The sequence below is a fragment of the Corythoichthys intestinalis genome, chromosome 2 (assembly GCF_030265065.1).
Source record: "Corythoichthys intestinalis isolate RoL2023-P3 chromosome 2, ASM3026506v1, whole genome shotgun sequence".
Taxonomy (NCBI): Eukaryota; Metazoa; Chordata; class Actinopteri; order Syngnathiformes; family Syngnathidae; genus Corythoichthys; species Corythoichthys intestinalis.
Window position 1 is genome coordinate 58297988 of NC_080396.1, and position 13374 is coordinate 58311361.

General features: G+C 44.7%; 1 protein-coding gene across 5 annotated transcripts in view; it reads left to right on the top strand.

The window, feature by feature from the left end:
* Positions 1 to 13374, top strand: part of LOC130911888 (neural cell adhesion molecule 2-like) — a 329503-nt gene that overhangs the window by 266549 nt on the left and 49580 nt on the right. For all 5 annotated transcript variants that reach the window (XM_057829526.1, XM_057829524.1, XM_057829525.1 and 2 more), the window contains exons 6-8: positions 699 to 816; positions 3735 to 3904; positions 6435 to 6580. In XM_057829526.1, the coding sequence (XP_057685509.1) occupies positions 699 to 816; positions 3735 to 3904; positions 6435 to 6580 (434 nt within the window). The remainder of the gene's footprint in view (positions 1 to 698; positions 817 to 3734; positions 3905 to 6434; positions 6581 to 13374) is intronic.

The window sequence follows — 13374 nt, forward strand, 5'->3', positions numbered from 1 at the left end:
TCTTCAGTTTTTTTTTTTTTTTGTTTGTTTGTTTTTCCTAAAGCTGATTTGTTTTCTTGTTGAGTGGCATGATGTGGCTAGGTCAATCAATTCGGGCTTATTGATGTTACACTGGTTGCCATTCGATATCAGTTTACTAATCACTATGTTATTCATTCATCTTCTATGGCGCTTATCCTCACAAGGACCGTGGACGTGCTGGAGCCTATCCCAGCTAACTATGGGCAAGAGGCACGGTGCACCCTGAATTGGACACACTAAAACATGCACACACTGATATCTAGGGATAATTTGTAGTGTTCAATCAGCCAACCATCCATGCTTTTTGGATGTGGAGGGAAACTGGAGTACCTGGCGAAAACCCATGTAAGCACCTGAGTGGTGTTCCCTAAACTTGGCAAAAAGATTAACAACAAATAAATTAATTTAAAAAACGGCATACTGTTAGGTGGGCTGGCGGGCGCAAACTTGCCAGGGACCTCTAATCCTCGACGAAATATTTTCATTATCATCGTTGTTGATGAAAACATCACTGTCTAGCCCTTTTATTAATTGTTTTATTATAAAACAACGCTAGTGGTGGCAAAAACATTCCTCCAGATTGAGTCCAGATTTTACATCAACACTTAATTTGATGTACTCTGAGTACTCTTTTGGATTTTTTCATGATCCTTTTCATTTTTTTTGTGTGTCAACAGTCCCCCCGGTTCTGTCAGTTTCCCAACAGTCATTCAATGCCACTGCCGACTACCAGGAGTCAGTCACCTTTACGTGCATCACCTCTGGATCTCCCGACCCTGTAGTTTCATGGCACAGGTAACTCCTCAGATAACTTATATTTGTAGGAAAACTGAAAAAATATGCATCGCTCTGCCATTCAAGGCTCAAGATCGGCCAAATAGCAATTTATACAAAATAATTCAACTCTGGTATTTGACTTCATGAATGTGTTGATACTTCCTCGAGGTAAAACAAGGAGCTGTGGTTTGCTGGTTATAGATACAGTCACTAAGCTTTTGTGGCTCTGAGGAATTTGTATTCCACCCTCACACATCACCCTCGCCATCCGTACAGTAATAGCACACGCTGCTAAGGGAGCAGGGGCGTGAAAATGAGTGCCTGAAGAGCATTTGACACCACGCTGTCCGCTCTGCACCTCGTCATGAGAAAATTAGCTCATAGACACCCTGCTATTTGCACCTGAGCGTCTATTGATAACAGTGAATCAGTGCTTGTTTCCTGTGGTGCACCCAATTATTTGATGCCAATGGGCCGTAACAGTGTTATATTCATTTTAGCCCTCTTAGCATTGATCATTTATACACTTTGGTGGTTTCCCATGTCTACCCTGAAGCGTTCTAATATAATGCGGTAAAGCCACTAATACATTTATTGCGTGACAAATACGAAAATCTTCAACTTTAACACTGTCCAAGGTTAGAGCTGTAAGGACAAAGAACAAAGGACCTCGAATGTCTGATGACTCCAGGCACGTCTCAAATTCTTCATACACAACCTGAAATCAATGGCTGTCTCCGAGGAGTGATTAACTAAAAACAAATGGATAACAGTACAGGTCAGACATCTAAGAGGATAAACAATCCTAATTTGTATTAACAAATTGACATTTGAGTTTCCTCTATGCATTCTGTCTTTATGATACAGTACGTGATTGAATATTAACAAAAGGGGCACGTATACCTTGATCTGCATCAGAATTGAATAGGATGCCAAATTGCATTTTCTCTCTGCTAAGCAGAAGAGGTTGTCCAAGAGAATTTTTTTAACTATTTCCATCACTTTAAATTGAACAAAAGTGAGTAAAAATACATTGACTCTATTTAGACTTGAGAGGGATTCCTCCCAATGGTGACGATCAAGGGCATAGGATTGGTCTCAACATCAGTAGGGATGATATAACAGCAAAACTTACATGTACACTTTTTGCTGGGGAGGGGACATTAATAAGACCAAACCGATTGGGCCACATTTCTCATGAATATGAACCTAATAAATGATCAATGCAATATAAATCTGTATTGACTTATACTAACTTTCACGTGGATTGGTTCAGGTGATACACTGTTCGATTTAAACCTTTGTTTTCAAAAACTACTAAAGAAACATTTTGAAAACTTCCATAATGTCTGGTTTTTATTGGCAAACATAAACATAATGAAAATAATTCCCTTAATAATTGTAGGGTCAATTCTATCCTTACAATATATGGGAAGACAATCTAAATTACCTATATACAGTGGGGAGAACACTATCAAATACTTGTTCTCCCCACTGTAACTGAACTCATTATATAATGCAAATATGGCTGCTTAAAAGTTGGTGGGGACAATTTTAGCATCCTGAAAAGTTTGTAGTGTTATGTCCCTAGCGTCCCTATTCAAACCTTCGCCCTTGGTGATGATTTACTGTATATAAAACCCGGTTGATTACAAACAACAATCCAAAACACTTGAACTCCTTTTTACGCAAAAATGCCGGGCTGCACCGATGTTTACCCGCTGGCCATTATTCACCTTTAACTTCCTTATTGCATTCTCTTTCTTCCATTATACACAATAATTCATGAATCACAAAGAACAGTACGTCATGTCACGCAGACTCTGTTGCCTTGACAAATGCTATTAATTTAACCTCTGAGTAACCACCCGTTTTAGCCTCCCAGTTACATTTCTTGTCAGCAGGACATTTGGCCTTGCCCTCATGCATCTTGGGTAATGGACTGCCTGTCAGTCAACATAATGACATCCACCGAGCCGCCTGTCCCATGCCGCCTGTGCCGAAGATGAGGCCCCCTCTTCATTTCCTCTTTGGCTCGCCAACGTTATTATTACTTGGCTTCGCTGTTTCCTCTGCTGACTCTCAATTATTTTTGCTCACTCTTCCTACAGGAGGCAGTGCCACAGTGTTGCATTGTTTGTGTGTGCGTATGTCTCACCACACATTTCCCAAGTTCCCGATATCTATCTTTCTCATTAGAATGCAACATGTGACCTCAGCACAAAGGTTCATCAGCATATTCTATACTTGGTTCTCTTATCACTTTTCAATTCAGTTGGACAACGGCTGAGTTTTAAAAAGAAAACAGGGGCGAGCTCCTGATTGAATGTGTCTTATCAATGCCATCAAATAAACAGGCAAGAATAAAAATGTGCTTTCATACGTTCTATTCTTTTCCAGTAAGAGCTTCAACCTGTAAACAAAATTGTGTGCTTTGTGTAGAACTGTAGATTGCCGTTTTGACCGCTTTGCTTGTTCATGCAAACACACACACACACACACACTGGCAGTTAACAGTCAGTACACGTGAGATGAAATATAAAAGCTGTATTAAAAACTCTTCCTTGTAAATTGGAGAGAAAACTTTTCCCCAGCAGTCAAAAGACAAGTGGGCTTAGGCAATCGAACCTGCCTCACACCATGACGTGTGTGTGATGAAGATTATAAACACTGTATTCCACACCACAGCCAAGGGCTGCAGCCTGCAGCCAAGTGGAGCCAATGCATGTCAGCCTTGACAACTCTGACACACTGCCTGAACAGAGGAAGAAGATCTCCCTGGGTGACATTGTTCTAGCACATGCAAAAAATGTTTATGATATGACCAAGAAAAATATTTAACCATTCACTAAAGAAAGATTAGTTAGAGCAAAAAAAAAAGCTTTGTCTGTTACTTTTGCAGCATCAGCTCTCATTTGAATTTTTTCTTTGTGTAGAAAAGGCCAGCAACTGGAACCATCGGATCAATACATTCTGAGTCATGTGGAAGGGGGGCGGAGCATGCTCACCATCCGCAACATCCGTCAGGTTGACGGAGGATTCTACTATTGCAAGGCCACCAACAAGGCGGGATCTCAGGAGAGGGAGCTCTTCCTCAAAGTGTTTGGTGAGTCGCTCAGGCCAGGAGTCCACTTTTGACCTTTTATTGCTCACTGGAATATAGCAAGAGCTATAAAGGTTATACAATATATAATATAAAATAAAGATTTGTGGTCAGGATGGGCACATTTTATCTGTCTTGTTAAGGTAATATTAATATACTGTATATTCCTCTTAGCTTTGGTTTCACTAGCAATACATTAAAATAAACGTATATTTTATTGTAAGTTTTATGCACGGATCAGTCTGATCACAAGCAGTTCATCAAGCATACCTATTTCTGATCTCTGCCTCCTTTCAAGTTGTAAAAACGTCTTATTCTTCTGAACATAGATATGAAAAGAAGACAATAAAGGTGAGAGGAGGAATAATACAGACACTTTACTGCTGTCATATGCTTAAGGAGAACACTTGCGACACACCGCTGTATCAATAAACATATTTTTTGGCAATCATTGGGCAATACACCTTAGTTATCTGAATCTCGCTTACAAATTAATTAATTCTAAGTCCTTGTTTAATATGTTTTACATTAATAGTAAAGCTTTATTTCCATGAGTCTACATTTTAGGCAGCTACTGTATGTATACATAGAGCAGCGATGAGCTTCTGTGTCTTTCAATTAGAGCAAAACCCACGTTTAATCTTATTATTCATGATTTCCGCTGAACCAATACAAATATCCAGCAATGTATTCACATTTTTCTCATTTGAATAAAACAAATAGTCATGAATAAGTTAATTTAGGCTGGCTGATGCAGAAATAATGTAACATTATATAATACTGTATTGAGTCAGACTGTTCTGCCATTCAGCTCAATTGGGGGAATGCTATGCTGATGTCTGCTTTGGAAAATTCAGAAGTCAGATCCGATCTAAATATAGCATTTGTGTGACAGCAAATGAAGTTTTCAAATTCCCTTTGTGACTGTCCAAAGTAGCTCAAAACTATTCAAGTACGACAAAGTGCATTTGTCTTGCAGTAGCGCACACTCTAAATGTGTGCTTTAAAAAAACAACATGTTCCTTTTCAACATTCAATAATGGTGTTTTGAATTTTAATGTAAAAATAAATATCGGTGCGGCTGACATTGATATGTCCAGTATTATTAGTAGTAGAAATATGACAACCCAAATTGTGATGTAAAATGTTATTGTTACTAATCAATGTGAAGCTTTTGACTTTTCACTGACTTGCTGTAATAGACAGAATATACTCTCTTTAAGCTTAAGTTTCTTCTTTTATCACAATACATAACCACTGTTGAAAGGTTCTGGATTTTTTACCAATATAAGTACTTGTAATGTTTTTTTTTTATGTTGCTGATAAACGACACACTCAACATCGCATATACTTATATGATTTTATTTACAATTATGCTATATGAATAGAAGTGTCGGGGAGCACGTCCTCTCCGGAGGGAATGTATTACTGTGCCCTTTAGTTTCAAGTTATTATGAAGACCTTTTTGACAACTGCATATGAGAAAAGTTTGGGTCCCTTTCTGCTACAACTTGATTGTGTCCCAATGCACAGAGCAAGGTCAATAACAGCAAGCAAGGTAGAGTTTGTTAAGAGAGAGCCCTGACCTCCACCCTCACATTCTCAACACCTTTGGGACGAACTATAAAAGGCAGATTGTCAGTTCGGTCCTACATCCAATATCATTTTCCTACCCAAAAACATTGTATTCTGGATGAATGGATAACATTTTCTGATGAAGTCTTCGCAGAAGAAATTTTGTTTTATAATGTAGCTGCAAAGGATGATGACTCGATATTTTTATACATCCTACTTTTGAGGTGATCTGTAGAGTGTCCAAGTACTTCTGTCAAGATACATTGAATCTTTAGAAGTCATCCTTCACACTGTGGGACCTGATGTTCCTTACTCTGTGTTCGTGATGTCTTGTTTTGACAAGGTTTCACACTCCCTTGAGTGCTTTTCCAACAAGGTTAAAAGCTTCCAACCAGTACACCATCGCCACAGTATGGGTTTGTTGTTACTCAACGAGCCCCCTTGATGAGAACACATGTACTGCATTGTTAGAAAACTGGTGAATAAATGTTATCTATCATTTATAGACAATGCTCTTGCTTTCCACGTACACTGTGTTTTCAAGCTTGCTTTGAGCTCCTTATCTGGAGTGAGTGATCCCCAGCAAGCTTTACATCACTTATGATTTTGTTAAAATGGGATCAGTAGGTGCTGGAAAACCATACTTCCAAACGGAATTTGTGCACGTTTAAGCGGGTAGAGGTGAAACGTGCATTGCAGCAGAGGCAGGGTGAATGTTTGCGAAAGATAGAAATGTTTTATCTGTAAATCTGTAGAGACTTGGCCAGAGGGTTTCCTCCTCTACTTGACAGAAGCAGAAGCCTGTGATTTATAAATGATCAGCACCTCAGTCATGCATCAGCTGCGTGTGTTTAAACCTGCCGGCATAGCGTTCATCTCCTTTTTCTGACTGGTGCTCTCATCTTTTCTCTCTTCTTTTTTTATTTCTCCACCCTGCTGCATCCTCTGTGGTCTACAGTCCAGCCCCACATAACGCAGTTAAAGAATGTGACAGCGGTGGAGGGCAATGCTGCCATGATCTCCTGCATAGCTGAAGGTGAGCCGCTTCCGGACATCTCCTGGAGACGAGCCAGTGATGGGCGGACCTTTGTGGATGGAGACAAGGTAGAAAGTGACAGAAGGCCCCTTTGGTCCTGTATTTGTACAGTGTTTGGGAACTGTCAAATGACCCTAAAAATGCCCTGTCTTGTGTCCAACATTAATTGTTTTATCAATAGTCTGTATATATTTCTCGTGTACGAGTGTCTCTTTATTTGCAACCAAAACAAATTGTCTGTGTAGATTCTCAATCATCCAGATTAGTTATCTGCAAAAGATAACTCATGGCAATTTGACTATTCTTGCCCATCTCTTTGACTCCCATCCCTCCATGGAACACAAGCTAGGTGGTATTAGAAGCCTCAATGATGTAACAGTGAAGATCCATACCACCAACAGTGTTGTCAGTAACGCATTACTAAGTAACGCGTTACTGTAATCTAATTACTTTCTTTCAGTAACGAGTAATCTAATGCGTTAATTTTTCCAAACCAGTAATCTGATTAAAGTTACTTTCCTGAGTGTCTGTGCGTTACTATTTTGTTATTGCCTCATAATATATGTAGAACGAAGAATATTGTAGTCATGTGCGAAGAGCATTTTGAATAGAAATTGCGAGAAAGGTTTCCGCTACATGTTAGTTTCAATGGTAACCACTCACAATTTCATCCTGCTTTGGTCTTGAGTCACACCTGTAAAATGTTTTGGGACTGATAAAGTCATGTGCCAGGCTGCCAGCACGGGTGTTGCGAGTGATAAGATGTGCGAGGGAATATTGATCAATGTACGTCCATGAATGAACTGTGTATTTTTCCTTCATTCTGGAGGGTTCCAGCGATAGGTTGGCCCCCTACATGCAAGACCATTTCGTAGTTTTGCCGTTGCAAAGACGGGGAGTCAGCGCTCCAAGTTGTCAAGCATTGTTTACATCACATTCGTGTTGCACATGCCATGAGGTGACGTGTTGGTGTAGCGTCTTTGGGATGTGTTGTAAGTCCGACTGACTGTAAAATGCTTAGTTGCCTCCGCGTTTTGTGGCCAAATTTACCGCGTATGTGTTCGTCGTACTTCTACGTTTGGGTTGTCCGCGCGCATCCGCACTAACCCCCACCTTTGTGTTTATTGCACTATGCAATTAATTTGTGTGTTGTTGATTATTGTGCATTCCATTTGCATTGATTTATTTACATTGTAACTGATATGCTGTTAACGCTAAACCCTCACCCGAAATTCTGAATTTTTGACATTAGGCTTAATCTTCGAATTAGCAGGGTTTATTTAGTTGGTGTAGTTGATTTCAACAAATTCCATGCAGTTTGTCAGTTATTTCTAAGTTTCAGTGCTCCTGAGTGGCAAAGCTAGCGTGAGTCAATGGTGGTCGAAATCAATTCCATCGACTAATTAAACCTCCTGTAACTCAAAGATGAAGCCTTATGTGAAAAAATCTGATCTTCCCTGTTAAATTGAATTATCGGAACGTTAATTACAGGCGATGACATTTTTCTGTTATCATTCTTATGTTGAGGCTGCAAAGGGAAAACAAATGGTAAAAATAACTGATACATTACTTCTTAAGTAACTTAGTTACTTTAATAATAAAGTAATCAGGAAAGTAACTAGATTACTTTTTGAGGCGTAATCAGTAATTAAATTACTTTTTCAAGTAATCTGTGACAACACTGACCACCAATAATGGAAGACACAAGGAGCAAATTAACTTTGGCTATTCATCATATCCATCAGAAAATGAAGAGCCATTACATGGGCAGTTCCTCAAGTGATGCAACCATCATCGTCATATTACAAAAAAAAAAAAAAAAACGAAAATTTCATATGTAACTACGGTTCTATGAATCCCGAATGACCGCCAGAGGCGGTGCTGAAAGCACTGAATGATCCCTTCGCACATGCGCAGTGTGAGTATTAATACCAAAGAAGTCACCTGTGACCCCAGGTTGACCCCCTGCCAGGGTATAAGTTCCGGCGTCAACCGAGTACCAGCCCCTACAGAACATTCTCGCGTGTGGTACGAGGGTTCTGAGTGACAGAATGCTGTGGCGGTCATTCGGGATTCATAGAACCGTAGTTACATACGTAACTTTCGTTCTATTTCATCCCTGCTGACCGCCAGAGGCGGTGCTGAAAGCACTGAATGACCAATACCAGCGGGGTCACGAAGAACCAGACACAAACCTCACAGGGAAGCCCCCACAGAGCCGAAGATCGCACCCAGCGGGTGGGAAGAGGTGACATCCAAACAGTAGAACCTGAAGAATGTGCCAGGCGCCGACCATGAGGCAGCGGCACAGATGTCCTCCAGAGGCACCCCCTTCAAGGCAGCCCAGGACGCGGCAACGCCCCTGGTAAAGTGACAGCGTACCCCCAACGGCAGGGGGCGACGAGCCACCTGATAGGAGTGAGAAATAGTATCCACGCCCCAATGAGAGAGGCGCTGCTTGGAGAGGGCAGAGCCCCGGCCACGTGCCCCATAGCAGACAAAAAGTTGGGAAGACTTACAAAAACTCGCCGTAGAGTCCACATAAAGCCACAGGGCCCTCACCGGGCACAACAGCTCCGGTCTACTCCCACCCTCCCCAGGCGGGCGGCGGTAACGAGCAAGGCGTAAGGGACGATTGCAATGGGAGCCAGCCGACACCTTGGGCACAAACGCAATGTTAGGCCACAGTGTGACACCCGAACCCTCAGGGTGCCAAAACATGCACGACAGGCTAACCGAGAGCGCGTGCAATTCGCCGACTCGCTTAGCAGAGGCAATGGCCAGCAGGAACGCCGCCTTGCGGGCGACCCACTGAGGTTCGGCCGCAGCCAGAGGCTCAATGGGGGGGGGGCGGCACAAGCTGTCAAGCACCAACTGCAGATCCCAGACCGGGGCGCGAGGACACCTGCGGGGGTGGAGCCTGAGAGCCCCCTTGAGGAACGTAGAGACCAGGCCGTGGCTCCCCACAGATCCACCGGAGACCTTGGCGTGATGAGCAGAGATTGCGGCGACGTGGACCTTGAGGGTGGACGGAGAGTAGGCCTGAACGATATTGGGAAAAACTATTGCTGCGATTTTTTTTGTGTTTGCGATATATTGCGATATTATATTGCGATATTAAAAAAAATGTATATATATTTTTTTCAAGATATTTTCACAAGATGACTTAAATAGCTGTTTGGAAAGACTTTAGATCACCACAGTGTACAGTCATCCCTTGTTTTTCGCGGTTAATGGGGACCAGAACCCGCCGCGATAAGTGAAAAACCGCGAAGTAGCCCACCCCCCCATTTTAAATTTTTTTTGTGTGTGTGTTTTTTGTGCCCCATGTATTTATTCAGATTTAGCATTGGAGAGATACATACAGGTTGACCCAAAAAAAAGTTTACACTCAGTTGACTGCTTGTTTAAAAGCCATTGAAACATATCTAAATAGGTTGTCATGCTTAAGTGATTCATTTAGGTCACTCAATGCAGCTGGTAATCTCTCGTCTCTACAATTCCTGTGCTTCTGCTGAAAATGAAGAAAACTTTAGCTGTGCCTGAATTGCTGCGTGCCGGTCTGACACCTACTGAGATTGCAGCAAATCTGAGAATATCCAAATGTGCAGTCTACAAAGTTAAAAAGAAGCTGAAAGATATTGGAACAGCCTCACGAAAACCTGGGTCTGGAAGTGCCGATCTGTGCGGACCAAAAAGTTAATTGACAAGGTGATATGTGGCCACCCCAGAGTCCAGATCTCAATCCCCTGGATTATAGCATATGGGCAACTGTGGAGGACAGTGCCTGTAAGTGGCCACAAACTTCTGTGGCAGTCTTGGAGAGGTCCATTGTTAGATCTTGGGAAAAGATGACAGCATACTACATAAAGAAGCATTCCGCAGCCGCCTGGAGGTTGTTGTGACACTTAAGGGAGGACACATTGAAAAATAGAGTGTACTGTACATGTTCTTTACAATAATGCACAATTTGTGATTCAATTCTAATTCTAAGCTGAATAAAAATGGCATTTAAATTGTATTATGGCAGTGTAAACTTTTTTTTGGGTCACCGTGTATAAGACATGTTTAGACATGCTTGGCTTTATTAAATGCTTCTGTTTATCTACTTTAGCTGTGACCGTTGAAGTGACATGTAGAAATTTCAAACTCCTCATGATCACTTCTGGCATTTAAATGTCTCCAACGTCCCCGCAGTACACACATTCATTCCAGCGCGGCTTCCTTTCAACTGTTTAACAAGTTAAACGATGATTGACAGATGCCCGTGTGAAGTCTGCTTCTTTGGCCAGATCAAAGCCATTGTTGTGCCGCAGAGACTGAGAGGATCAAAAGGCTGGGAGAGGGAGGGTAGGAGGCTGTGCGCAGACCAGAAAGTGAGGCGTATGTGGATCAAAAAAAAGAAAAACTATCGCACGTGCTTGCGATGGGACTATTGCGCACACGCACATCGCGTTGGCGATGTTTAAACGATATATCGTTCAGGCTTAACGGAGAGCGACCCATATCAAGGAGGGACTGCAAGAAGTCCAGAACAGTGGGGACACAACAACTCACCGGGTCATCCCCACAGTCGCCGAGGTAGGGCAGAATCTTCCTGCCCTCCGACTGGAGGGGAGCCAGGCCAGCCCGTACAACACGGGTGAATACCCTGGAGGAAAGGGAGAGCCCGAAGGGGAGCACCCTGAACTGCCAGTGGCGACCCCTGTAGGTGAAGCGGAGAAACCGCCTGTGGTGAGGAGCAACCGCCACATGAAAGTAGGCGTCCTTCAGGTCCACAGAGGTGAACCATTCCCCCCGGGCGACCACCCGCAAGACATCCGCGACGGTCAACATGCGGAACGGAAGGACCTTCAGGTACCGATTGAGGCCCCGCAAATCCAATACCAGCCGAAAACCACCGGTCTTCTTCGGAACCAGAAAGTAAGTCGAGTAAAAACCCCGAGGTCAAGCCCGGGGATCCACATGCTCGATGGCTCCGATGGCCAGGAGAGAAGACAGCTCCAGAGCCAGAGCCCTCGCTGGGTCTGTGACTGTAGTCACCCTGACCCAGCGGGACACAGGGGGCCGGCGTCGGAACTGGAGCACGTACCCATGGGTCAAGGTGGATATCACCCAGGGGTCCGAAACTCGAGCAGCCCAGTACCTGAGCTGCTGGTGGGAAAAAAATCTGATGGCCGGCCCAACGGCCTCAGTCCCTGCCCCTCCGGCCCCGACGGGCCCTGGGGGGCTGGCTGGCGGGAAGCCCCGTCTGCGCCCGACGTGGAGGCAAGCGGGCGGGGTCACGAAAGGAATCAGCTGAATGCCAGGTGGCCGGTTGGGGACCATAGCCCCCATCAGGGGAAAGGCGCGCCGCACGACGAGAACGAAAACCAGCAGAGGGAGCCCCTGGCCCACCTGCAGTAGCGGAGCCCCAACGCAGGCCCGACAGCTGTTGCCTGGTCGTACGGGCCGAAATAGTCCTCTCCAAGGCAGACACCGCTGCCGAGCCAAAAAGATGTCCGGGTTCAACCGGAATGCTACGGAGCGTCCTCCGGGCAGCCTCAGTCAGGGGGGACTGAGCAAGCCACACCTGATGACGAGCCTACACAAGATAGGACATCATCCGCCTGAGCTCCTCGTCACCAGGGCGAACGCATGCAACGCCGCGCCGCTGAAGCCCACTGCAGAGGCGTCAGAAAAGGCCACGGCAAGCCGCACACCGGTCCAGGGTGTCGGACGGCCCAAGGAGGGAACCGCAGGCAACACAGCAGTGAGAGCCCTCCATAGCGACGCGACTGCGACAACAGCGAGCCGAGGGAAGGGGGCACGAACGCCACCTACACGGCAAGCGCAGGCAAGCTAGCGAAAAAGGCGAACCGCAGGCAGGCTAGCGAAAAGGCCAACCACAGGTATGCTAGCGAAAAAGGCTAACCACAGGCAGGCTAGCGAAAAAAAGCTAACCCCAGGTACGCTAGCAAAGAGACCAACCACACGTAGGCCAGCGAAAAGGCAAACCACAAGAAGGCCAGCCACCGATCGCCCACAAGCGGCGGAAAACCGATGCAACACGGCGAAAGCCCACGCACAACCAAACAAGACGGCACGGAAGCTGACGCGGTGGTCATGAGCGATGGCGCCAGCAACACGCCGGCGGGAAAAACCAAACGGGCGAACGGAGCCGGCGGCCACGCAAACAGCGAGCCAGCCGGGATCTCTCACCCAACACAGACGCCTCCGGCTGGGAAAGGGGTCGCGCACGAAGCCATCACCGGCACGGGCCGTCAGTAGTCCCAAGTCCGGAAAAAAACAAAAAGCAAAAAGCCCTACACCTCCCGATTGCCAATAAAGTGACGCAGCTTTAGGAGGGCAAACCCGCAGCTCCAACACCAAGTCAAACAAGGCTATCCGTGACACAAGTAGCAACTGCCACGCGAGGAGAAAAACGGGGCTGGTACTCGGTTGACGCCGGAACTTATACCCTGGCAGGGGGTCAACCTGGGGTCACAGGTGACTTCTTTGGTATTAATACTCGCACTGCGCATGTGCGAAGGGATCATTCAGTGCTTTCAGCACCGCCTCTGGCGGTCAGCAGGGATGAAATAGAACTGTCTCTTAGGGTTTGGGATCATCCATCCAATGAACAACAAATTGTTATGCAGGACTATTGTTTAACAACTCTGCCAATGAAGTTTTTTTTTTTTTTTTTTTTTAACCATCACTATGTTCTGCAGTACCACCCACTGGGATGCAAATAGGGAAATTTCACACCTGGGAATTGAAAATTGGATAAGACTTTTAGCAGTCATGTACATGGGGACGCTGCGACATCAAAGTTGTGTTTCGGAATGGCCTTGCCTTTAGATGATGACCGCGAAAACGG